This window comes from Syngnathus typhle, linkage group LG16 (assembly GCF_033458585.1).
Source record: "Syngnathus typhle isolate RoL2023-S1 ecotype Sweden linkage group LG16, RoL_Styp_1.0, whole genome shotgun sequence".
Taxonomy (NCBI): domain Eukaryota; kingdom Metazoa; phylum Chordata; class Actinopteri; order Syngnathiformes; family Syngnathidae; genus Syngnathus; species Syngnathus typhle.
Window position 1 is genome coordinate 6,057,782 of NC_083753.1, and position 27,748 is coordinate 6,085,529.

Below are 27,748 nucleotides of genomic sequence, written 5' to 3' on the forward strand. Positions count from 1 at the left end.
TTTTTTTTTTTTCCTTTTTTTTTTAATAATGCAAGCAACTTCCTATTCAAAGGTTAAATTCAATACATCACACTGTGTGCACACTTCTTTGGGCATGCAGTTTGATGCCGAGTGCATGTTTGGACAGAAAACTGAACAACCCCCCTCGTTTTTTTTTTTTTTTTTTTTTTAACATGCCAGAACAAATGACACGGACACGTCCTCCACAATCTCATCTCTCATCCCTCATTTTTCCAGCGGCCCAGCCGGAGTACCAATTACTTAACCTCTTTCCTCCTTTAACATTTTTTTGACACTTTTTTTGCAGCACCCTTTGCAGTTCAAAATAGTCTCCACCCTCAAAACAACATTGCAAATGGAAATGTCCCGTAATAAAAGTGCATTGAAAAAAAAAAAGCTACTACTGCTCCACTCCAAAATCAGCCAGTCAATGGCCTGTAATAAACAAAAACACACATGTAATAATACTGACAAGGTTGCAGTAAATAATTTGCCCTAAAACGTGGGGTTAAAGCTCCGGATGATATACTAACGGATTAACTGCAAAGATAAAAGAGTAGCAGGAGGGGAAGGACCAGCTCAAATATGTATACACAAGACGCTGGTTAAAGTGGTTCCCATTTCAGGGACAACACAAGTTGTTTCCTATTCAGGTGGACCACACATTCAGTTTGAACGCAAATAGGAAAGAAATTTAATAAATGACCAGGAGGGAGGGCTGGGAGACCAAAGCTCCCTTTTAAGACTCATTTTAGGATACTAAAGTGAATCCATTCTGTCCTGGGATCCAGCTACAAAGCTGCTTTTTTTTTTTTTTTTTTTCCAAAAATATATTTGATCTATTTTTATTTACTGCTTGGGAACGCCCGTCCTGTATCAGCTGCTTTTTTTTTTTTTTACCTTTTGACCATCATATACTGTACATCCATTAGCAGCACCACACGGAAAGAGGAATGGTACTTGTGCGCAAACGAGGGTCAGAGGCACTTCAAGGTGAACATGTGGTCAGAAGAAGCTCACAGGATGAAGGACAACAGAAGATAAAGGCAAGAAACTTCAGAAAACGCGGTGCATTCTCAAGTGCTTGTTGAGTGAAGTGCATGGGGAGGTGTGGAAAGCAGTATTGCAGCACTGTACGGGTTAGTGCACTCTTGGTATGACAATAACACGGTTATTACCACCTTGGTGCTTTAAAAGAATTCTTTGTGCAAATCATATTCAATAGTCAACTACATATCTTATCCCCTGGAAAAGTGGATAACCACATTAAACTTAATATTTTATCCGCTGGAAAAGATGTATTTTGGGGTTGTCAGTTTCAAAATAATCAATGAAGTTTGTGCCAAATAAAGGAGGGCATCTCACGTTGTGCACCAATCATATTTTCTATTATAGTCAGCTTTCCTGTAGTCTCCCCATTCATGACCAATGGATATACTGCCCTCTCGTGGTAACATAGCAAACTACAACGTGTTTGCACTGAGCCCTCCACACACACACACACACACACATTTGTCACATTTACTAAGATTTTACACATTCAATTATTTTCTATCAGTCCTTGCAAAATTGTTTTAATCAACGTGTGCAGCGGCAGGTCGCTTATAAAATTGCTTCGTTGACATACAAAAATGTGGAAGGAAAGCTCGTTTGTCTACAATTATCTGTCGTGTGCACCATTTATAGCTAACTTTGGAATCTGTGAAGGCCAATGGCATTGCAACAAGTGTACACATGGAATGGCAGTCAGGCAGAATCTTGCTGTTAATCATTAGACTATTTGGAATTGTGAAGCTTATTTAAGGCCCATTACCAATGTGGAGCAGGCAGAGTGGCGGCTGAGCATGGAAACAAATGCCAGTGTAGTGTCTGAAATTCCAAAATGGCCTTCCTTCAGGCAGAGAACACACACACACACACACACACACACACACACACACACACACACACACACACACACACACAAGTGGCAACACAAGAGGAGCTGCAGTGCAAACAAAACTAACCAAAAGAAATGGATTCGATTTGAGAGTAGAACCCTCGGACATATTTAAGTCTTTTGAAGTCAATATAAACCAAATCTCTGAATGTTTAGTGACATGTTTCTTCTGCTTTGGCACCGGTTGCTGCCAGAACAATGTAGTGGACGCTGACACATGGACGCGGCGACGAGAACAAAGAGGTCATGTGACCAGCAGCTGCATCATTCCTCGCTGGCATTTTTGAAGCTTTTCCCGACTCGATGCTTTCCAGATGTGGCCTTTAATTCATTCCCACTCTGTTGTCTTGCGCGTGTGATCCCAGACGGGGGGATGAAGCGGTGAGAAACAGGAAGTGACAGATGGCGAGGAGTTTAAGCACAGTGGTCAAAGTCAGGTGAAGGTGTATCACAGTGGGCTGCACCGAGTGTCCCACCCGCCTTGCGCCCAGATCGGGAGATCACGGAACATCCGGAGGGGGTGCAGGTTCGGGCACACGTACAGACACAGCCGGACCACGAGAGATCCACATCGGGGCGGAGCGTTGGGCTCCTGTTTTTGATGTTCCTGACCTTCTAGTAGGTGACTTTTGTGATGGCTCGTTCTCGCCCGGCGCCGCCGCTGCCTCCGCCCTCCGTCAGCTGGTTGACGGAGCGCTTGCGGTTGCGCTTGAATTTGTTCAGGTCCTTGTCAAAAACCTCGCCCGAACGCAGGGCCGACACCAGGTCGTCAAATTCCCCTCCGACCTCGTCTGAAGCTCCGCTCTTCTTGGACCGCCGCTCTCGTTCCCGCTGCTCCTTGAGCTGGAAAGGCAGGAGGTTGCACTTGAATCTTTTCGAAAACTGCAAGACAAAAATGGACTTTTCTAGCCGAGTGTCTCACCATGGCCTCCATGCGCGCCCGCCTCTCCTCCTCGTCCTTGCGTCTCTGCATGTTTTCCAAGTCCTGGCGGGCCTCGCCGAACGACTGCAAGAAGGTGTCGAAAATGCCAAAGAACTCGTCTGGTTGCATCCTCCCTTCGTCCTCCCCAAAGTGCTTCAGAGATTTGGTGAACTGTGCGGGGAGAAAGGTGACAGAGTTCAATGACCTCAATGAGACCCTTCTTTGTTTACAGCGATGTACATAAGCGCCACTTCTTCAGATTGATATCTATTTAGACAAAGTCCAATAAATATTAAGCAGACAAGAAATCATAGATAAAGCAGAGAAAACATGAACTTGATGTAGGCGCTTCTTTTCCGCTAATGCCGTCATTATAGGCTGCTCATCATAACAAGCAAAACTCTCCTCTAATTAAGTTTCCTCTGCTGGACGTGCACGCAAAGGGAAAGTGGAGCTCATTAAATGCATCTGGATTGTTTGAATTCAGGCATTTCTATCGTAAATCGCTTATTTAACATTCTTGACCGGTAAGAGTTTTCCATATGATGTGAGTCACCCCGCTCACTCTTTGTTCAAGCTTCTGCCCTCTGGGAAGAGGTACAGAAGCCTGCGCTCCCGCACCACCAGACTCTCAAACAGCTTCATACTCCAGGATGTCAGGATCCTGAACTCGCTTCCCCGTTCTGCGTAGCGTCCTGTACTTTTACTGTCTGTATGCACACTGGCTTTTATTCGTTGTGTTATCTATTTATTTATTATTTATTGTTACTCTTATTATTTATTGTTTGTGCCTGCTTGGTTTTTATATTGCGTCGTTTACTTGTATGTCTATCGTGTAATATGTCTTGTCACCGTGGGATAGGGAAAACGTCATTTCCATCTCTTTGTGTGTCTCGGCATGTGAAGATGTTGACAATAAAGCAGACTTTGACTTTTGACTTTGACAATATGGCCATTTGTTAACCAAAGCAAGCCCTGACGCCATTCCGCCACTGAATCGTGCACAACGTAGTTTCAAATACATGACTTGCGTAATTGGAGTGCTGGAATGATAAAAGCCTGTAAGCACTTGAATAAGGCTTTTGGTGTTCCAACTCAGGCTATAGGCGGTAACAACCAATCCCACATTTAGCGCCAACACTCATTTATATTTTACTACTATATCAAACATGCATACAATGCTTAGTTTCAAATCAGTATGTGTGTGTGGGCATGTGCAGGATAAAGCAAACAAATCTCTCTTGATGAGGGAAAATCCCTTCTGTCCTCTGGAAACCTGTGTCCCAGTAACCCTTGTGACCTTAGACAAGTGTAATCCTTTGAAAAGTATGTCGTCATGTCAGAAGCTGCTACTGTGTGTATCTCTGCAGCAAAAACACATGCATGCATGCATGCACACACACACACTGCTAGTGACCAGAAAGAAAGCTTTACATTTGCTTCATGAACCAGGTGTTGTAGTTTTTAACCCCTCTAGATGGCACTGTTTGATCAACATTGGGCTGACTTTTCATTTCTTCTACCACTTTTTCTTTTGAAAAGCAACAATGCCATCGAGAGGTGGTTCGTGAAGCAAATCTGAAGCTTCATTTCCCCATCACGACCATTAGGGTATGTCAACTTTATCTCAAAGGAGGAATGCAATTTTGGAAATTTCAAGTCAGACACGCATCAAGTTGCGCATGTTTCCAGTCTGGCTCGGCGAACAGAGGCTCTTTTCTTTCTCCATCTGCAACTGCTGTTGTGCTCCCTTAGCTTCTTTAGCCCTGACATCCCAAAAGGCTGGTTTTCCCTCCAAATCCCCCACTGACAAATAATGAAGTGGAAAGGAAGCTTGACTCGGAGCCACGTCTTCCCCTCCTCATTTATCACACGCACTGATCAGGGGTGGATTGGAAAGGCGTATAAAAATAATTGATTGCAAAAATGTCAGCGCTGAGATGCGCAAAGTCTGCAAATCATTTGAACCTGTTGTTTTAGATACAGGCAAATTTCAATCAATCCACGAGAAAGCCAGCCAACTGGAAATGCATTAGTCCCACTCGACTAACTGTGAAAACAGTAAGTCAAAGAGAAGACAATGGCGGAATCCAAGATAATACTTCACTTCTGGGTTTCCCCGCCATTGTAGACGAGATGGGATCAGACAAAATAAAATTTTATAGTTCCTCCCTTGAGAGTGGAGTCTTTCATCATCCCGATCTAACAAGAAGGCTCGGTCAATAGCACAAGCGCCAAAAGTTACCTTTCGAACCAGACTCCCATCCACCCACCCACCCACACGGACTGATCAAGCACTTGGACTGCACGGCTGGCCGGTTTAGCGGTTACCTTGTCCTTGGCCTCGTTCAACTGATCCTCCAGTTCAGAGAAGCTGAAGCCAGCCACGGTGATGAAGTCACCAATCACGGGCACAAACTTATCTCCGCGTTCCCTCGTCCTGCTCTGCTGGTAGAGCAGCTCCTGGTGCAAAAAAACAGGAAACATTAAGTAAAGCACTTTATTAATCGGGTCAATGCATAAAGTGTATTTTCTTTTTCCTCGCCCATCTAAACAAGACATTTGGTGTATTTTAGGGCGCATTAAAAATTGCTGTTAATTTGTGCCTTGCCCAAAAACCTAATTACAGGGAGGATAAAAACCAGCGGGAGGAATCCCAACAAACTCACCGCTTCAAGAGCCTTCAGTCCATTTTTGATACTGTGCACCTCTTTTTCCAACTCTGCCAAACTGGGAAGCAAAAACAGATACACACAAATCAACAAACAAAGTCGTTTTAGTTTTTCTTCTGTATGATTGAACTCACTTGACTTTGGCAGCTTCTGGTATGGTGTTGAGGTCCAGATGGATGTGGAGCGTGTCAGGGTAGTTTTTTTCAAAGATCATGATCAGGTAGTGCAACATGGTGATGTTCCTGACCCATTGGGAGCGGAAAACACACAATTTATAAAGACACAAGCACACCCAAACCTGCGTGGAGTTCATCTCCAAGATGCTTGAAGCTGGGCTCTTAAAGGTGTGCCAAACTATTTTCAGATCTCTTCAATTGTTTGGTGGCTTTTAACTCACCTGTCTATGCTGGACTTAGTGTCTGCAATCTTATTGAGGCTGGAGACCTTGAAGCCAAAAGCATTTCCTCGCTGGCCTTTATTCATGAAGTTGCCGAAAGCGAGCACAACCTCCAGGATCTGCGTCAGCCTCTTGCTCCGGATCACCTCCTTGGAAGCGTTCAGAATGGCTGTGGGAGAGATTGAAAATTAGCCAGAGAAGTGAGGAGAGCTGTTGCCGTGGTGATTGAGGGAACATTTGTTAAGCGTGTGGCTTCACGTTTGAAATTCACGCATTAGCTTGACATCATTTTTGTCTATTCTGTAGCGTTTCCACATTTCCAATGTCCATCAGAAAGATTGAGCAACAAGGCTTTTGTACAAAGCGGGCAGCTCAACGGGGAAGCCCATCAAGTCATTACATCCACTTATAAAAATAACAGCAGGAGAAGAAGGGAAAGTTCCAAGCTCTCAGCTTTCTTAGCCCCGGAGAACAAACCTCGCTGGCAAGGGGCAGGTGCTTCCCTCTCTCCGCGGAGGAAACCTCAGCGTGAATGCGAAAGCCATTACAATCCAGATTGTTATTGTTCCACTTCATTGTGCCATGAGAATCATCTCTGCTCACAATGTTTGCTGTGATGCACAACAGCCCGACTGAACTTGAAAAGTCTCAGAGCAAACCAGCTGGGTGGTCCCGAGAATTGTCTCCTAACACACACGGCAACGTGATTGAAAACTTAGCATGTGCGGTTCGGGGAACGTTTGGAGCCGACATCAAAAGTTTTCAAGAGGCTTGGATCCCGACCCAATCCTTACAGGATTAGGCTTCTGTTTTCTTTCCGATCCCGATGGCCAGAAACGTCACGAGATACGTTCTGTTTGATCTCGTTGGACAACAAATGCTGCGGCGCACACAATTAAACCTAAAATAACAACAAGCATATGAGTGCGGGGGATTGTGGACCTCATCAGATGTCTATTTCTCTTTTTTTTTTCCTCTCCCTCCAGGTCTCTAAACTTAGCCGCGGCTTTTTCCCCTCTCAACAAGGGCCAGCTTTCCAAAAGATGGTAACCTGCGAGCCCATTTGCGAGCCCGCCCACGCACACACAATCTGTCCACAATGGTGACGTTGTTATCGCCAGTATTCCAGTCCATTAGCTTGCCCTCAAACATGCTCTCATGAGTGGAATCTTCAGCTCCATTTGTGCTGAAAGATGACATTTCAATGCAATGGAGCATCCCGGAAGTTTGAGCCCACTGTAAAGATCCATTGGCTTCCTCACCTTCCACCTTTGGCTTGGTTTCAGCGAGGCGCTCTGCAAATTTCTTCTTAAAGAATAGAGCCTGCAGTCTCTGCTGGTAGTGGTCGATTCTAATGATGGGGAGGAAGAACATTGGTCATTCAAAGCTCAACCCATGACTTTGATAAATGTGGTTTAAGATGAGGGAGTGAGTGAGTAGGTGGGATCTGGCAATATGATGTTGCACTGAGATCTATTTTCAAAGAGTGAAACAGCTGCTGTGCTTCAATGGAAGTCGAGTGGGCAGCACCATCATCACCTTGTTGAAACAATGGAGAAGCTACAAAGTCTAATTGCGCAAAGCCTACCTGCTCATTTCAAAGAGGAAGCGATCTGCTCGGGCCATGCGCTCCAGCTCATGTTTGTGCTCCTCCAGGAGGTCAATGTCACTTTTCTCCGGGACAAACTTCAGCAACTTGAAAACACACAGATGAATTCTTTCAGCAGCTTGTACATGTTCAATGACGTTAGCTCTTATCGACATCATTCGACTTTTGATCTTGTTTATGTTATGTCGGTGGTTTGATATCTGCGACAAAAGCGATCCTGGTTTATGACTTTTCTACTTTGCTGTTCTTAGGAAATGTCATCAGGACAAAAAATGAAATGGGCTAAAGAGGAAATAGTGATCAGTTGATGGAAGTATTTCTTTCTTTTTTTACAGTACGTATCAACCCCTGTTCTCTCATCACATATAATAAATGTTTTGGGTCAAGGCTTACCTGCTCCAGCATATCCTTGGCCAACTCTTCTCGCTCATCCATCTCTAGGATTGCCCTCTTGATCTCTTCATTGCTCATTTTTAATCTAAGAAGACAAAGTCATGTCAACAATCATTTGTCTGATTTCCTCTCGACTTACAAAGTGCAATTAGGAATCATTTGACGGACACTGAATGGACGGCGGACATGTGTGTGGTGAGACCACGGCCAGCTGTCCTCGGTGCCCCTGAGCAGTGTTAAGTGCGCTGACCATTGTCGGTGTGCACATGAAAGCCCGAGTGACTGACCGCTGACCTTATTTTGGGTCGGGTTTGGACCCCTGGCTCATGCAATATTGACACACTATTGAGTCAAGGAACCTGACTGCAGATTCCTTAGACAAAGACCGCCTCCAGGAAGCCTTTGTTTATTGATGTGGAAAGCGAGAGGGGTCAGCGATCAAAGTCTCCGAAGGGTTCAGCGAAGTGCGGTGAGAAGACAAATGGAAAACATTTTCCTGAGTGGACCTTGAATGATGACAATTGATCTCCATTCTAATGGGATGGGACCACTTGGGACGTACAAACACAAATCGGTATCAGTGTTTCTTGAAAATGATCAGTCAAGGGAAGATGTCATTTTTGCCCATTCAAAACAGAAAACGTGCCAAAAAGCTGCATTTGGTGAAGGTGTGATTTTTTTTTTTTCATGGATGAAAACTTACTTTGAAAGGAGGATGATACAGTTCTGGGCTCGTCGGCCGTCGATGACTGACAGCTCTTTGACTTTCCGCGTGCTGACATGGATGTCGTCCATCGAGCCGGTGTCCTTCTGCACAAACCAAAAGGCAAAAAAGAAGAGATTGACAGTTGCAACATGGGAACTCAAGTAACAAACCAATTTTCCCAAATTTCCATTCCTTATCATTTTATCCCCCCAAAATAAAAAGCATTTTGCGGCCACCTGCATCGCAAGAAGAGGAAGGCATTGAGACTTGAAGAAGCCTTGAACTCACCTGCTTGAAGGATTGGTTAGTGAGCAGGTCCTGCCCAGGCAGCCGGAGAGCGCAGAGACACAAAACACATGCAAAGATTAGCACTTGAAGCAGAGACCCAGTCAGTGTGTTGGCTAATAGAGCAGAGAACTTCAACTGTGAGAAGCCCACTCAGAGCAAAAAAAAAAAAAGCCTATTTTTGAATCCATATTCTTGATTGACTCATCAAACACCTGCTTTGACATGAAAACACAAGAACATGACAAATGAGCGTAGTGCGTGAAATAAATCTACACGGGGCACATGTCCAGCTTGTGTAGCCAACCAAACCAACACTGCTCTGACAAATTCATTGGAACCAGAATGTCAGAATAATTAAGCTTTTATACGGTAATACCCAAAATAAACTCACATTGACCTAGTGGTTAGAGCCGGTTACAATAACGTGCTCTGTATGAATAAATGCACGTAATACATCACTGTCACCAATTTCCAATGACTCATTAACCTTTAGAACATGCGGCCGGGCTGTCAGAAAACATTTGAGCCTTACAGTTTAGGTACAAGCTCCATAATCAAAGATTCAATACAAAAGGTATCTCCAAAACTCTGCATGACAACTTACAAGCAAAGTCATTAATAGCTGAGAAGGTTTTCTGATCATATCAATCGTAATCTACTCATGTCCGGAGCAAAAGGAAGTTGAAAAGCCATCCAAGAGCTCGTCAAGATCCAGACAGCTCTTTAGTATCTGTGCTCTGCTCTCCAATGTGTCTTTCTTCGGCAAGTTAAATCATCACGCTGAATTAAAACCATGAATGGAACAGGCTCCTAATCAACAAATCAGTTGTATGTATGCTCTCACTGCACAACGTGAACATGCACGTGTGTGATGAACATGCTTTTCCTTAAGATGGCTTTCAAAATACAAACCTGCTGTCTCTGATAGGCAGAAAACATCTTCTCGATGTCCTTCAGGTCAAGGATCTTGAAAGCTTTCAGGTCGTCAATATCATTCCAGATGGTGCCATTGATCATATGCTGACAAATACGAAAAGGGGCATGAGTGATTTGAATAGCACTAAGTGATTACGTCAAGGACATTCTTTTCAAAACTGACCTCTCCGAGTTTAGCCCAGTTAAACGATTTCAGCGGATGCGAGGGCTGAGGGATGGACTTGGAGCGCAGCGTGCTTGCCGAATTGAAAGAAGAGGGAATGGGGGGAGGCGGGATTCCAAAAATGGGAGGAGCTCCTGGCGGAGGAGGTGGGGCGCCAGGTGGAGGTGGTGGCGGCGGCGGGGGCGGAGGTGGGCAGCTGAAGGGCAGCGGAGGAGGTGGTGGAGGGAAGGCACCTGCCGTGGGGGCTGGAGGTGGAGCCATGGGAGCTCCTGGTGGAGGTGGTGGTGGGAAAGACACACTGCCCACCTGTGAGGGATGTGGAAAAAAAAGTTAGACTCGCTCTTGAATAAGTAAAGCAGGACTTCATACCGAGATGCAGTCATTGATGCGTGTTGATAGATCCAGGACTTGTTCCCTGGCTGAGCGCAGCTCAACACCCTCGCGCTGGAGTTTATCCTTCATCTTGTTCAGAGTCTTCATCATGTCCTCTTTTTCCTGGGTCTTAGTCTCGCACTCTCGCTCCTTCCTCTCCAGTTTGCCGAGCAGCTCGGCATGTTCTGAAAGGAGGAAGATGACGCAAATGACAGCTCAGCTACCGAAGAGACATGATCATACGCACGGGCTCTCGCTGCGCTTTCTGACCTTTTCGGAACTTCTCGGCCTGGTCTCTCCACTGTCTCACCTCGTTCTCGTTGACCAGCCTGTCAAGTCGGAAAATGACAATGAGCGACGACAAGATGATGCAGACTGATTGGGAAAATTTGGGAGTCACATACAGTCAACCTAAGCCAAGTGTGGACATTTTGTTTTTTGGACCTATGGAATGTCCAACGTCTCTACTGATGATCAGTCATTTTTTTGTATGGGACAAAATTCATTATTTGACCAGCTTTGACTAGGTTGCTGCAGGCTGCCCTGTCCAGTATATTAGAGTTAAAAATAATAATTTTGCGAGATTTGAATCAGTTCAGTTAAAAAAAACGTTGTAAATTATAAAACAATAAAAGCGTAAACCTGCAGGAGTGTGAGTCAAAATTAAAAAAAAAAGATAAGCATAAATAAACTTGAAGCAAAAAGCTGATAAGTGTTATTAATAAGGGTACCACAATTTGAGGGGGAAAAGACTGAAGTAAAACCTTGAGTATCGTGAGGAGCCTTGGCTGGAGTTGAGAGAATAAAAAACGGTCACTAACATGCCAGAAATGTACACAAGAGGATTTGCGATCAACAAAAAAAGGCTGTGATCATAACGCAGTCATTTGTATCAAGTAAATTCTTGTTTTAATAGATTTACTTCGGGTCCGACGCCCTCCGAAAGACAAACCCTCCATTGTTGAACTACCTAGCAGTGGAAAAGAGGTGCGGGTCACATGTCGTCATGGTGAACGCATCTGATGAATGACTCCATTTTTTTTAACCAACCTCCACCTTTCCCCCCAAAAGCCACAGCGGCACGAGACACGTGTTTCCACTCATCAACGACGACGGGCCCATGGGGAAATCTCACTTTACGAATATCTTTTCCAGGTAGAATTGACTTTTAAGAGCGTTTATGGAAACACAACAAGACTTTGGCAGGAGGGGACGCTGACGGATCCCGCTTTCGTTTTATAACCAACGATTGAGCTTAGATGCGGCGTCCAACTTTGCTGTCTCGGCGCTACTGGAAACAATTATGCTCCGGTGTTGTAAGAGAGCAAAAATAGTGACGGAATGAATACGCAGCAAATGGGACAAGGTTTACCACACCACATGTTTTATGCTTCTTTCACCGCCGAGACTGAACATTGATCTGGAGGAACAGAAATAACCTGACTGTTGAGCTTTGTCGAAATTCTGTTTGCATTGCTCCTCTAAACTCAGTCGAGTTCTTTTTCAGCGACGGGTCGTAACAAAGTCATGTTCACAATTACGTCACAGAGTTTGTAAAACGGATCTAATTTGAAACAAGGTCAATAGACGGAATCAAGGCGATCATAAAATTAGGTAAGTGCTCTCAGTGGCCGGTAGTTCGGTGAAGACAAAAAGTCAACATCTTAAGCACATGAACAAAAGCACTGACGTGAGGCCGAGTGGCTTGCGAGGCCGCACCTAAACACGGCTCACTTGCCTGACTAATACGATTAGAGTCATTTCCTTTTGATCTCGGGTTTCCTCTTTGGTGCAATTTCGCGCACGGCGCGCCGCTTCCTCGGATTTGGCCCGGGACCCCCCGCCCGCCCGCCCGCCGCTGCCACCTTTGCTTTACCTCAACCTTCCTGAGGAATTAGATTCTCTGTCTTTTTGAAAATACAGCCTAGTCGTACGAGTAGGAATTGCTATATTTTGACTTACATGCGAATGATGTTTTTAACATTGAAGTTATCCAGAGGTGAAAGGTCAGGGTCCTCCCCTTGGTCGTCCTGCAGGACAATCTGCTGGAGGATCCTATCGAGAAGCTGCCAGTGATGCATGCTGTTGGCGCCGCGCTTATCTGAATGTGGACAATGGGACAACGTTTAGGTCCGAAAAAGCTTTGACTAGAACTCCGTTGTCTTATTTTAGGACGAAACTGTCTATGAAAAACCCAAATGGCAATTTCTCAAAGCGGCTTACTGTGCAAGTACAATGTAGCGACTCACATGGCATCTGTAGGCAGTGCTGAAGGATGGAGAGGAGGTGCGGGTAGGCATCAGAATAGCCCAGCTTCTTTTTAATCAGCTCAAACATAGCGCTGGCACTTTTGGTGTCTACGTGGGTCTGTTGGGGATCATATTCCTTGCGTTATTCCAAACTAAAATCACAGTCCGACAACATCACCCGCCATGACTTACCGTGTCAAACCTTTTGGCCAATTCAGAGTCGTCCTCATTGCGTACCATCTCAAAAAAGTCCAGATGCCTGAAAAGCACAAAGGAAGAAATGTTCCAGCTTCATCTTGTGCTAACTTTTGTCCCGCTTGATTGTCGCTCACCGATCCAACGTGGCATTTTCGTGCTCTCGAAGCTTGTCGATGACTGGTTGGATGCCTAACATCAAGAATTCATACCTCAGGTGGAGGCGGAACTCCAGGCTTTCCTGGAGATAAAAGAGCATAAGATTAAGGCCAGAAATTGGTCACTTGCAGCACGAATTATTTTTTATTGAATTTTCACAGTCTCAATATTAAGGAAAAATCCATGTTGCAGGAAGGGGAAGCACATTTGGGAGAAAAAAAAAATGCCAGTGCCAGAAGACTACGTAGATCAAATTGTCATTGATTAGGGTGTTAGCGTGTGCGCTCCAGATGGGATCAGGGCACAATCCAACATCCACAAAAGGAAGCAATCTTATCAAAGAGCAACAGCTCGAAAAGAATTCAACATCGATGCTCATTTGATTGATTGTTTGACAGTCTCTGATCTAATATGTAGCGTATGTGTTGGAGCTGACCTCTCCAGTTCCAGCGTTGAGCACAGCGTTGATGAAGGACATAATAGCGGTTTTCAAGTTGACCTCGTCCCTGTAGCGCCCCGTGCTCCTGTCCAGCTCATTCAGCAGCGTCTATAAATGCATGGGAGAGTTGTTGTCATTTCAAAAAAAAAAATACATTCATAAATCACACACATGCACCAAGGTGACACTCGGTGACAGCCCTCAACATTTCATCGGGCTTGCCTCACCTGAAAACGAGTCCTCTCGGCGGCGTATTTCTGGTAGTGCGCCATGGCCTGCAATACTTTCTTGTGTCCGTCGGGTACCAAGCACATCGCCCCGAGAATCTCCAGGACAGCCACTTTGGTTTTCACGTTCTCCGACCGCAAGCTCTGCGAGATGGTGTTGATGCTCTGCGGGTGAGCCAGCACGTGCGCTCGACCCTGTGAATTGTTCATGAGAGCCTTGATGCACCCGATGACAGAAGTGTGCACGCGGCTCTCCGAGGTCTCGTAGTCCATGCTGCGCAGGAAGTTGAGCAGGCAGGTGAGGCCGTCCAGCTCGATGAAGCGCGTCACAAACCTAAGAAAGGCCAGGATGACAATTTAGTGACTTAGCTGGCATCATATTTCTTTTAGTCCTAAATTCATTGCGGATTTTTAATATAATCACTTCCTCTCCTATTGTACATCCAATTAAAAAAAAAAATTCAAACCTCTGTGACATGTTGTTTGCAAGAGTAGCGGCTGCCAATATATATTTGACAGAAATAGACTTCTGTGGTTAGGATTTTGTTTCTGTGCAAATGCCAAAGCTACATCCACTTTTTTTATTGAACTGGTTGTGATTTAGGCACACGAAGACAAGATGCTTCAATTCACACGACGGCCTCAGCGCCACGGTTGTGACTCATCGTTCCTTGATGTATCAGTTGCTAAGCAGTTGCTATGCTCTGTATCTATTTTTTTTCCTTTTATGATGTCATTTAGGCCCGGTGTGTCACGGTATAGAAGCTCTGGTTGCTCACTAGCACATATGGACGCGGGTCTCACTTGCTGGTCTGAATAGAAGAGCCGGCTATTAGCATCAAGCTGACAAGCTGAGTGACAGACAGGCCGACGCACACAAATGAACTTTGTCAGATTCCCGATGGTCATGATGAATCATTTCTATCAGCAGGCTTGCGAGAGGGTGAGAAAAGAAAACACGCAGAATGCAGAGCTGATTGCATTGTTTTGACACCACAGAGCAAGCCCTTCCCTTTGACTTTTTTAGAGGCATGGAAAACCCACAAAACATGGAAATCAATATTGCCCCTCCATTGAGGCCAGATGTTCTTTTACGTCGACACAATCACTTCCAGATTTTAGGCAACAGAACACACTTTACCTGGCATGACCAAGAAATTCCTCAAAGAAATAAAACACGTTGACAGTGCATTTGGCTCACAGATGCACCAGCAAACAAAGTGATTTTTTTTTCCCTCCCTAAGGGCTGAAGACATCGATAAATAAATGCACCGTATTTGACATGGTATGGTAGCCGCAAGGTGGAACGCAAGCTACACCTTCCAGCCCAGCGGTGATAAGTGAATCCAAAGACCAGGCCAAGTAGTTTGGCGTATAAGCCAAGAATTGCAAGACCACCTAAGCGAGAGATAATTTAGCCGGGAGAAGAAAAAAAAAATGAAGCTGAGCTGTTGAGTAAAGAACGTATGCGGAGCAGAGGGTGAAAAAGATGCTTTTCTTGGGAGTTCAAAAAGGCAATAAACATTTGCCTTTTCTCTGTTCAGTAAGAAACGTGGACATGCAACTAGACTTTGTGTGTAGCTTAAAAGAAATAGAAATTTAGAAAAAAAAAAAGCACATTATAAGAATGTGTTGACACGAACCAAAAATGACAGAAGAGCACACTGGTCGATCGTGGAAGCAGGTCCAAAGAGAGCGTCATGTGCGGCAGCGTTTAAGATGATTATCTTACGGAAATGATCGTAAAGCAATAAAAAAGGATCAGTTTGGATTTCAGCGGAATGAAGGAAGGGCACTTTGTCAAAAGCTCATTTAGGTCAGTAAACCTTCACACAACCCCAGCACAGCACACTTCAAGAAGAATCCCTCGATAGTCTTGCACAGATTTCCAGAGAAGGACATGCAGCAAAACAGCTCATCCATGTTTTGGTTCAGGCCCAGATTCATTACTTTGTACATGTTAGCCACATGGCCCAGCTTGTCACTTTTAACAGCTCCGTGTCAATTTATATCATGTATATATACAAAGGGCACGCACGCACGCACGCACGAGAAGTGTTAACGATCATAAGAGCTCGTATGAACTCGCCTTAACCTCGAATGGCTAAATCAGAAGTCGACCGGTGCCAAGAATGTGCGAATCGCACGGGCTTATCATAACAGGAAATGCCACGGTGGACAGAACAATCTACAAAATGTCACAATCAATAGAGCAGTAGATTTATTTATTTATCTTCGAGTGAGAAGATGATGCGTTGGCTGAGAATGCGTTCATTTATTTAAACGGTCAACATGCTGTCACCGAATAATGTAAAACGTACGATAAGCTGCTTTGTAGCAATACTCAAAAGCAAGAGTTGCTATGGCTTATTTGATAAATGTGTCAATTTAAAAAAATAAATATTAAGCAGAAGGATTTTTGTTGCCGTTGTTTTGTTTCCTGATAGATATGAACAGCAGGGCAAATATTGATCATTCCTTTGGAGCGGCTCGCATGTTGTCTGTCCACTTTAAAAAGCATCTGGTGTGATGATGAGATTTGAAAGGCAACAAGGCTGACGTGTTTGCATCCAGCTGTTATGTTTTGGAGTGGCTGGTTGCAAGCAATGCTACTTTCTGCCCTTGCCACCTGGCTCCTTGCATGGCCACCATGTGTTTTTAACTCTACAGCCAAACAAAAAGAGGTCTGAGGGCACAGGAGGGCTTTGTCACGCCACATAGCAGCTGGCAGGAGGGACCGCAGCCAATCCCGGCCGGCACTGACCCAACACATCCATGAATTATAAAAGTGTGACACGTACGATGAAGCTGAAGTCCTCTGTCACAGACGTGATAAGAAACAACATCAAGAGTAAAAGTTGAAAATGAAATCGCAAAGCTCAGACTCACACCCAAAAACGTACTGTTGTTGGGTTTGAAACTTGTGCTTCTAATTAGAGAAAAGTTTTTCTTTCTGTTGGTGATTGTTCCTTTTGATCTGGAACTATTCTTTCCTCAGAAGAATAATGTGAGAATGTATTTAATTAGCATTGAGGTACATTGGTTACCCAAAGCCCGCGTAGATATACGCAACCCAGACATGACCCAGACACTCAGTCTACTGTGAGTATTTTCACGCTACACACAGAGGTTTGTCACATCATGGCCCCCTTAGAGAAAATACAAGCTTGCTTCCAGACCAATGCATCATTCTACTGGCTCAAGTTGAAAGACAGCAAGTGAGCAGCTGCTGATGGGGAACTAAAGGGAGACACTTTGTAGCATTGAGGATATTGTGGCTGGACAGCTGTCCTAATGGTCTAAAAATAACACCAAAGTAATATATCTAATGATCCTTATTTCGACACATTAACAGACAATCAAATAATAATCATGTCTAACATTCAAAAGACTTTTCAATTAACGGAGTACGTTATAGTGGATCACCACGATTTGTATTGAAAAAAAAATCTATACTGTATATTTCTCTTTATTTATTTTATTATTATTTTTATTTATTATTCAGCGTTTCACAAAACAACACCCCAAAAATATCAAAAAAATTGTCTTTTTAAATATTAATAAAAAAAATAAATCGCCAATAGCGGTCAATTGTATACTTCCAACAGTAAAATGGTTTCACTGCCATAAACAAGTGACTTGTCTCAATGAGAGAAAATCTGCTGACCTCATTGGCTGAGTCCGAAGCGCCGTCTTCAGATCTTCCACTACCTTGTTCCTCATTTCCATTTCCTCCTCATCAAAGGCAAACAGGGTCTGCATCTGGTGAGAACATTGAAAAAAGCTGATGAGCATCCAGTGAATCATTCCGAATTTGGATTTCATTTACAAACAGCACCCTCTTGAGCAAGATGTTTTAGACACCGGAAAGCCACAGTTAACATTAGGTTGTTTCGTTTGAACAAACTCCAGCATGCCAGCAGTTGAAATCAAGATGGCGGAAAAGAGCATTGGAAAAAAAGCTCCTCGTCCAGAGTTCCATATTTTCATGTAACATCAAGGCTGCGTGTCGTATCCAAGTGCGGCTCTGCTGACGTCCAACAGGACCTTCTGTTTAATTTATGGTCTTCCACCATTGAAACGACATGGACATGTGTGTGCGTTCAACAGTCACAGTGGCTACCTATTAATTGACTGAAGAGGAATTTATTTAAAAGAGGGCTCCATTTTCTTAAACAAAAGGACATCTAGGTGTAAATATTCCACGGTGAGAAAGGACATGTGACCTAACAATCAGCGCCGAGCTAAAAACAGCCTCCATATGTTTGACGACTTCACAAGGCTTCTCGTCTGTCCGACGTGTGAATGTTTAACGGAGAAACAGTTTGGTCAAAACAACCATTGTGTCGACTTAGCCCTACGTCCAGATGGTAGAAACGCTCTTCGCCAAGAAGCTCTGGCAATAAATCCTTTGTGAGTCAACGGGAAGTTGGACACAAATGTCGGGGAGACAAATGCATCCTAGGTTCACCCTGTACACAAGTCTCTTTTTGACATCTGTTATTTGTAAGTGCTGGGTCCAGTCTGCACATGGGGATATGATTAAAACCGCTTGGTGCAACAGACGAGGGGATTCCACTCAACGAGTATTTTGGAGCCACAAATACTCCCTTAAGCACTGATGCTTCATTAACTGCACGAACAATGAGTACCACCAATCAAATTCTTAATTGGAACCATGTAGTACGTGTGGAAACTTTGTTTGCAGAGTTTGGCAATTGAATTGAACCGAAACGACGTTCGTGACATATCGATATGTCTCGATGTAGCTCATTACGAAATATGTAACATGAAGGTGCAAACAAGATCAAGTTGATTTGGGCCGTTAACCTTTTTTCCTTTCTTGTGGTTCTGAGCTCCGACGCCGAATGGACAAAGTGACGCAACCGAGTAATGGAAACCCTCATCAGAGTAACCGCAAGAACATTTGAAATATCACTCAGTGGCCATGAAGTCATTTCAGGGATGTGATTGTGACATGATTTTATGAATGAACACCGAGATGCTGGGTTGCTCGGTAATCTTGTTGGACCTCCAAGCAAAAATGAGCTCATGCAATAACTCGGCTACTGTAGAAGGAGGTTCTCCCTGGTGAGCTCTCATAGGAGCCAAGACGTGAAGTCATTGTCAAACAAATCAACGGCAAATTATTTGAATGCTCTCTTGTCAAGATGCTGCAAGGCAATGAGGAAATAATGGGAATGTGCAAAAAATAGATTGCACAAGAGATTTCTTGTTAAAGATTAAAACGGAGAATTTGCCTTATATGCACATGTCGTTTTCTTCTTGTGTTTTGTGCAAGCTTTTTCTTTCTTAAAAACGCCCCCTGAAGTATTTTAGAATCTTGGAACATTTTCTTGTAGTCAGTCCGGCCATCCACATGGGTTCCAGCTGATGGCTCTGTGGGGCAAATTGGCCTAACGTACAATAAGACAAAACAACCATCGCAGCAGTTGTGCTCCAAATAATACCGAGAGCATGGCTGACCACTTGTTTTCATTGGCAGCCCAAATAATAAATAAAAAAATCACGGCTAGAAGTAATGAGCAGTTCCATCTTGGCCTCCCTCCATGTCTCCGACAGCCATTCCCACTGAGTGTTGTGTGTAGAACCGGCCTGTTTGTCATCACAGTGTGGGAGAACGCTGGGGTCGCACCGATGGAATTTGGCCATGCAGTCAGCAAAGCATGACAATCAACCCACCCTCCAAAAAAAATAGTCACTTCTTCGTCCCATACTGGAGTAGGACAGCTAGGATTGATTAAGAATATGATTTATTTCGGAATTCCGTCGAGAAGAAGTAAGACTTACAGCAGCCATGGAGTTTATTCGGTCAATGTAGTAGTCAGGCCAGCTTGTGGCCAGCTTGTTTGGGTCTTCTTGTTCCTGTCCAGAGATAAATAAACAAAGTGTCAAACATTGATCTTTACTTTAACGACCAAAAGGAAAAGGCAAATAAACCACATCTCAAAAAGTTCCACCTAGGACTGAAGACTATTGTGCGCAGGAACCAGACAACCCAAAAATTTGATTAAGACTCAGATAATGACTATAATCAGCTTGGCAATGATACCTTTAAGAACTTTGGTCTTATCTGCCGTAAGGACTTTACACTTGGATTTATTGGATACTCATCAAAGTTGCCAGACTTTCTGCTGCTGTTGATCTACACTGCACTCTGCCACTTTGTTAAGATAAAGTTAAATGTATTACTGCATAAATGGTTAGAACACAATAGAAGTCAGTCAAACCGCAGACATTGCCAGACAGATCTCGAAGTGGAGATTAACCTTGGTTTGCCTCTTTCCTAAAAGCTCCGAAAGAAAAATTCAATGCAATTTACTTTTTCAGTTCCACAAGCAAGACTAAGTGGTGTAATTTATAGACTATTGTGCTCAAAGAATTATTTGTTATAAAGCAGGGGTGCCTAGCCTGTCTATTGTGGTTGACCGGTAGACCGCGGACTGCTCCCAAGATGACCGTGAGGAATGAATACATTTTTGTAATTTGTGTGTGTTGTGAGTAGACCGTATATTTTGTTAGTGTAGGCTACAACCTGCAAACCCTGTCAGTCTCATGTCCAGAAAAAGTGAGGGAAACTTTAACCTAAAGTAGCACATGATTTCCAATTCAATATTGGGATTCGATATTCATCTGATATCAGCCCCCCTAAAAAAACAGTATCGGATTATACGAGTACATTCAAAACCTTGGATATTAGCACTCGTATACAGAAAATCCATTAGAGACTCCGCTCCTGCTGTTCTATCCAGCAGTGACTGGCTCCAGTATACAGAGCCAGCGTGTAACCCAAATGTTTGGAATAAATGGATCGTATTTTCTCATACCTACTGTTGCTGACTATTGTCAAGTCTCCTTGAACATTTCATGCCAAGGAAAATAAAAGCATGTATTGATATTGAGGATTTCGCTACTCTAGGCTGCTCAAGCCAGAATTCAGAAATATTTGATACTTTTCAGATCCCTTTGGGTTCTATAACAAGCCATTCTCAACATTTAACAGCAGGAGTCACCAATTCCGGTCCCCAGGGAGAGACATGTCGGACAGCGGACCCCGAGGACCAGAATTGGTGACTCCTGTCCTGCAGTGTTTCTCCGACAATAATCGATTTCACAGACTGCAAAAGACCGACGAATCTATCTTTTAAATCAACACTGCTCTCTGTGTGTCTGTGCTGATGAAAGGTGCTGATATAAAGTCTCCAAGTTGTCCCACAGTTCAACCTTTGCGGCCCTTTGCTTTGTACACGGAGCTACAATTATGTTGGAGCAGAAAAGGGTCTTCCCTAAAATGTTCCCATGATGTCAGTTGCAAAGAATTCTTCAAATCACTTCAATATACCAAAGCTTGTGTGTCATGGATCGTGCCCAGGCAGCTACAATAGCACGTTGTTAAAACATTGAGATATTATTCTGAAATGAATATTTTGCATAATCTCCGCTCCAACTGCCACCACAACACCTTCCCGATAGGCATTGAGGGAGATTGTCCAACATTCAAAACATTCTAAATCTCCACGGGGGGAGATTTATCTACGGAAGCCTAGCTTATAAAATATCACCTAAAAAGACAGGAAATGGACAGGATATTAAATCCTTGGACATGATGTAACACTTGCCATTTCCTACAAGTTTCCAGCGTCACGGAATTGTACCAAGAGGGCAGCCTCAAGCACATGTCTGAAAGCCTTGAAAGATATTTTACTGGACTTAGTCATGGCACACAGTTTCCATGTTACGCTTATTTTTGTAGAAGGCAGCATTGAAGCCACAAAGAAACCTTTATTTGGCGCGTTGACGCGAAAACATACAAACGATCGAATTTGGACCGAATTGTTTGAACTGGACGCCAACTGGAATTCTTTCATGGGTAGTAGCTACATTAGATCTTCGTTGAGTATCAAGTTAGCTGTCTTTCTGTCACCCTGTTATACAAGCACAACAAGCGACGACGTCGCCAAGCGGAGGGACACAAAGCGAGTAGTGTTGGTCACGGGGAGGAAGGAACGAGTGAGCAATATTTTGCGGTCTCTATGTTCAAATGGCTTCCACCACGCTGTCATTCCACAGAGGACAGGGCACTACTGTGCTAAAGCCAAGCTACAAATGTGCAGTGCAACACTCGAAATTTGCGAGACAGTATATATGGACTCCTGGATGCCCAAGCACGCACAGACAAGTGAGGTATTCTCCAATATTGCCTCCAACCATGAATGGAGTATTTGTTTAGCTCTTCTTCCAGCTTGCTGACATGGGCAAGCCCGCTTTGGACCCTTGCTTTTCTGACCAGGACACACAGTTGTTTTATTTGTTTCACCTTTAAACATATTTCACGCCGTCTCCTCCACGAGACCTGAACAGACCTCCGATTGTTTTGGTTTTAATGCCGACTCAAGAATGTCCTAACCTTGTCATGTGTTTAGTCATTTATGCCATCAGAAGCATGAAGCCTTCAAGATTTAGAGACCAAAATCTCGGTTATTTTAGCAAAGAGGCACGAGGGAGGGTTTAACGTCATCTGTTCAATTTTCTATTGAGAGAATGAGGAGCTGAATGGCTCTTTTTTCCTCCAAGTGCAATGTCATTTCCTGCAGAATATTTGACCACAAAGTGAGGCTGGAGTTTTTGGGAAAGGGATATTAAGCAAATGGGAGATGTTTTGGCAAGGCAACGGGGGTGAAATAGAGGGCTAACCAGAACTTTCATGGTATGTTGACTATCGTACAGCAGAGCTAGGACATAGGACACTTGCGACTTACGTCGTGAATGTTTTCCATGTCGGATATTTTGCAAGCTGGTCATTCTCGTGCGTCATCGAGCAACAATGTTTATGCCAAAACAGAAATTAGAAGTTGGGTTTGGGCCCGACTGTTTGTCTGAGCTGATTTAAAACCTGGCTCGGGTGAAAGCTGCCCTTCAATAACAAAAGAACTTACCTTCTTTTTACTGCAGTAGATTTGCCATTTCTTCTCATCTGGCAAAGCAAACATGGCCTCCCTGTTCTTATCCGTCAAGTCCAACTCGTCCTGTAACAAAGAAGAATTCATTTTTTGAATAATTATATATGTACAGGTCATTTTTTTGATGGATACATTCTGTTCTTGAATATCCATCTACAGCATCAATCATGAATTCGCAGGGGGGGAAATGAATTGTCCAATCCTCTCCCGACCACAGAAGAGTATTTACATTCTCTCCGTTGCTCTGTTCAATTCTTCAGCCGGAGCCTCCTTCTCCTTTTGAAATGCATATGAGCCCAGGAAATGAGTCCATGTTTGCCAAAGAGGAAAAGAAAAGTATTGAGAGGACATACATAGCTAAATGTGGAACAGGAGACAGAACAAGAAATGCCTTCATGGACAAAGAGGAAGGCAATGAATAAATCCAAAACTGTCGGACACCAAAAACATCAAGGATATGATGAGCTCCTTAAGAAGCGGAGCTTTGTGCTCCAGCTAAAACTAATCTCATCATAATGGTTTTGGGACCATGACGTCAACCAGAAGCACCGCGACCCCCGAGTTCCCCCTAGACTGAGGATGGCCAACAGTGCCAGGGGTAGGGGGCCCCCTTGAAACCAGCCTCGGAGCTTTTTTTTATTTTTTATTGAATCCATTGAGCTGAGTGAGGTGCACGCTGCGAGCCTGACACGTTCAAGAGTGACATCATCTCTCATCCATTGCTTTCAATACCAGAACCAATTATAGTGAGTTTTAAAAAGGAACAAGCTGAATGGTGTGACCTTGAAGGACATCCAGATAGAAGCCTCAAAGGAGCTTGAAAATCACAGGTCCAAGAATTTTTCATTTCATAGACTGTGACTCTAACCCCAATATTCTGTACCCACCACAGAGGTCCACCACTCATCCCTTAACATTTACCGATTTTGATTTAAACCGCAAACTACTCCTCACATTCTTCGGCTAAGAAATCGAACGGGTTTGTCTCAGCGGGCCTGTCGCTTTTTCGCCGGGTCAAAACCCTGATGTCCAAGCTGCAGCTAATTACAAGACCTGATACTGGGAGCTTGTGCGGGAATCTGTGAAAATAAGACTTTTGGATTCAAACCAGATGGGAGCTGAAGCCAAGAGTTGATCTCCGGCTACTTGGCTCTGCCTTAGGGCTCTCCATTTAACGTCCGAGGCGGAGGAGAGATACGGGATGTGAAAGAAGCTTGAATGAAAAACAGGCTTGAAGCATCTGCGGAATGCAGGATTCCACAGTTTAGGGGATGTTTATGTTTACTGAAGGCTTTTACGTAACACTTAAATGACTGAGTGCTTGAAATTGCAGAGTAGCGAGAGGAGGAAAAAAGAAAGGGGAGAAGAAGGGCTAACACATCCTCTAAAGCACTCACCACATTTTTTTGGGTGACGTGCGGATAAGCGGTTCGGATGATGAATGAATGAATGAATATTATTATGTGACTCCACTGTCAAGAACTGTTTATATGGGGCGAGAGATGAGAATTGTTTTTTCGTTTTGATGTCTCTGACCATCAGAGTTGTGTTGGACTTCATCTGCACAAGAGAACGTAGAGCAGAGACGATGTGTGGGCGAAGGATTTTTTCGTCACAACAGCCAAACACAACGAAAGGATTTTTCCTTTCCTCTACCTCCACCTCTCTTCATGTTCCCATAGCAGATTTGCATGACATGTTCTTCCCTCATGACCTTAACGCAATAGCCCAAATCATTGAATCTCCACACAAAACACATTCCGCCTGGGCTGTGGAGAAGCTGTGCCGCCGTACGTCGCCGCCAAACACACTCCAGTTGGGAATTCATATAAACCAAAGCTAATATTGATACACCTGCTGCTCAAAAAGGGAAAATACATACCTTAGGCTACTGAGAGCTTTCGATTTTTCAACAGCCTAGCGACGACGGTAATGTTACAAATCAAAACGCTTGTCACGGTGTTGATGTGTGCGGCACACTGACGGACAGGCCTTATCATTCAATTTCCTGTTTCACGAGGCCAGTTGGCTTCTCGAATGTGCTGAATAATATTGAAGACTGAGACAATGTGGAAAAAAGAGAGTGAGGCAACGGAGTTCAGAGAGAAAACGGGGGCTCTCGGTCGGTACCCCTAAGAGGCTAGAAATTTGTGTTAACTGTGAAAATTGACAAAGTGCATCCATTGTCAGAAAAAATATGTCGACGGGAAGAGCAGAGGATAACTGAGTGTGAATGTGCGGGATAAAAAAGGGAGTGGGGTTATTATCTTGAGACCGCTGAGTTCCAATGTGTCAGACTCCACCTAAAGGGGAAGTGTGCGCTCCAAGAATGACATCCTGCCTGGAGGAAAGGTTTATTAACCGTTATTTCAAGGTGGCTTGAATCATATTTCCCACCGGCTACCATGGGGGCATAAAACACACCCTGCAGGCATCCTGGGCAAGATAGGAACCCCGATGAAAGTTATATTAGGCTTTAGGGGAATCACAGAAAAAGGTTTCTGTCGGTAATTAATTATTGAATTAAATCGACATTAAATCCAGGACCTTGTTTTTGATGCCCAACTAGTTTTATAAAGAAAATATTGTGAGCAATGGGGGTAAATTTAATTAGAAGATGGCAAGATTTATAAATAAAGGCATGAACTTGATAAAAGTAAAACATTACAGTCTGATAGGCTACGCAAGACATCCCCTCGAAAACTCAAAACTTGTGCCTCGAAAAAAACTTGCTTCCTGCCTTCCTCATAAACTCTAAATAAGGCTTGACCACTTCCATAATATGGTTCCACTCATAGTAACATTCAAATGATGAGTTGAAAAGCCCAGACAGACAAGTGGAAATGCGTGTTGGAGGAAAGAGCAAAGGAAGTCGGCCTCATCCCAGGGCGTGCCCTGGACTGGGGCCATCAATGAAGCAAGCCACTGCTTAAAAAAAACCAAGTCCCACATTTTGCCAAACCTGATAATAGAGAGACTAATGTTCTGTTTCTTTGGCTCAGACAGTCAGAAATGAAATAGCAAGGGCAGAACAAAATCAAAATAATTGTGAGGGCGCAGAAAAACGACAGCCGATGTGATGATGTCGTCATGTTTGGGATTTGCTTGACATTGTTTCAACCTCTTCAATCTTCAGTCAATGAGGCTGAAAGAGAACGAGGGGTGGCTCATTGGATCGTTTCAAGGCCCATGCTGAAATGTCCTTGAGCCTCAGCCATGCGTTTATGAATGAATGCGTGTGTGCGTGTGTGTGTGTGTGGTAGCGGTTGGATTAACTAGAAAATGAATCAAATGACATAATTACAGTCTCTTTGCCATTTCGTCTCAAGTGTTGAGTGGAAAAGTGCATTTCAGTCAGTTTGAAATTAAAAAAATATAGCGTGTATGTTGCAGCAGTGGCAGTCGTTTGGATTTGGTTGAAGAACTTGATATTGGCGAGGCAACAAACACCCAAATTTCCAGAATACTTTTAATTCTGCGCCACCTTCACTTTGACATTTCTCAAGCAGAAAGTGGACAAACGATGATGATTTTCCACTGGGCCAATATTAATTGGGATCCATCTTCAAAAAAAGTCAGGCAGATATTTTTGTAGATTTTTGCAAATTGAAAATGAAAATTTCTGATTGTAATCACTAGGAATTATTGTCGATCTTTTTTGACTGGGCAGCTCGAGCCTTTTTGCACTGAGAGCGTGAGCCAAGCTCGCATCTCTGGACCCAGTGGAAGATCCCATTATGGACTCTGGAGGTGGTTTCCTCCTACACTTGGCCCAGATCTGTCGCTCCCACTCCAGAGGCTCCATTGAGTCTTATTCACCTCCTCAAGAGAGTCTTTCATAGCAATAATCCCCTCGCACTGTTGCCATGGAAACCTGCTAATAGGCGTCTTAATTTCACCCTGTGATGCGAAGCTTATGTTACAAATATTATTGTCGAGACCATGTGACTAGTCAATCTACATTCTGGCTCCACAGGTGGTTAGACACGTGGAAGAATATGTTGGAGGTAGCCGAATCGGGAAAGCAGATGGGGAATGCCGATGATTTATCCAGATTACCGTCGACGGGTAGGAGCGTTTTGTGTATCGGTCAGCGAATATGAATCAAGTTGTCACAATGAGTTATGGACTAACAGGAGCATTTTTTCACATCTCTTTTGAATGAGAACTCATAACTGCAGCGGCCAATGCCGTGAAGCTTCTCAAAACCAAAACAGAGACATGAACCCGAGCACTGAACATCTGAGCTTGTGAAAAACAAAGTGCCAATCCATCCATCTCGAGAATAATCTATTCACAATATGTGGAAGGGACTTGAGCCAATAAGATGAGAGAAGGCCAAATCCTCTTTTCCTCCTCAAGGGTCAAAATGTTGCAAGAGGTTTTGATATCGAGTACGGCTCCCGCTGTTTTGATGGCTCTTCCTCTCAGGCATCCGTGTCAGGCTCATCAGCGGAAGTTGAAGAGAAAATATTGACTCCAAAATAAGCAGCAAATCCTCCTGTCCTTGTGACATAGGAAAGTTTGGCCTTATGAAAGGCAGATTAAACATGCCAGCGCTATCTTCCTCTGAGAAAAGTAGCAACAAAGAAAAATGTCAAAATGCAGCCACTTCCAGAGAGAATCACTCGTTGGAAGAATCAGTTCTGGGAAACCTCAGCCTTGATAACAATGAAATATTTTGCAATGTCAAAGGAATGTCTATTTCCCCTAGCTTCTCCTGAATCGATCCGGACAGCTGCAGTAATCTATTCTGTTGGCGGTGAAGTTTAGCATCCAAGACAAAGACCCGAGTGTGCCAGGAACACTCTTGTAGCCAAAGCGCTGAAAACATTTGGAAATGAGGATAGTTCAAAAGGAGCTGAGATGAAGTTGGGCGTGATGTCAAATGGACTCAAATATGTAGGTAGACACTTACCACCAGCTCTGAGAAGCGTGCATGCAGCTCCTCAGCGGGCGGCATGGGGGCACTGAATTCCAGTAGCTGCAAGGGCACGCTGTCCTTTAGGTTGATCTCCGGGGGCTCGCTGCTACCGAAGCAGCACAGGAACCCCAGGCCCGCCCTTGTCCTCTTCCTGGGGGGCATGGTGCTTGCGCTAAC

General features: G+C 44.0%; 1 protein-coding gene across 2 annotated transcripts; it reads right to left on the reverse strand.

Moving 5' to 3' along the window:
• Positions 1-27,748, reverse strand: daam2 (dishevelled associated activator of morphogenesis 2). Of its 2 annotated transcripts, XM_061300917.1 has the most exons (25): positions 27,566-27,748; positions 22,624-22,713; positions 19,478-19,552; positions 17,334-17,428; positions 13,667-14,000; positions 13,437-13,547; positions 12,979-13,082; positions 12,839-12,905; positions 12,647-12,764; positions 12,360-12,498; positions 10,668-10,726; positions 10,395-10,582; positions 10,026-10,331; positions 9,839-9,946; positions 8,927-8,956; positions 8,636-8,742; positions 7,933-8,017; positions 7,519-7,625; positions 7,193-7,281; positions 5,931-6,099; positions 5,668-5,775; positions 5,531-5,591; positions 5,193-5,324; positions 2,862-3,032; positions 1-2,782 (listed from the first exon to the last, which is right to left on the reverse strand). In XM_061300917.1, exons 1-25 carry the CDS (start codon positions 27,731-27,733, stop codon positions 2,555-2,557), a joined length of 3,249 nt encoding a protein of 1,082 aa, XP_061156901.1. In that variant the 5' UTR covers positions 27,734-27,748; the 3' UTR covers positions 1-2,554. The 2 variants fall into 2 exon arrangements, with proteins under 2 accessions (XP_061156901.1, XP_061156902.1); XM_061300918.1 differs by lacking the exon at positions 8,927-8,956.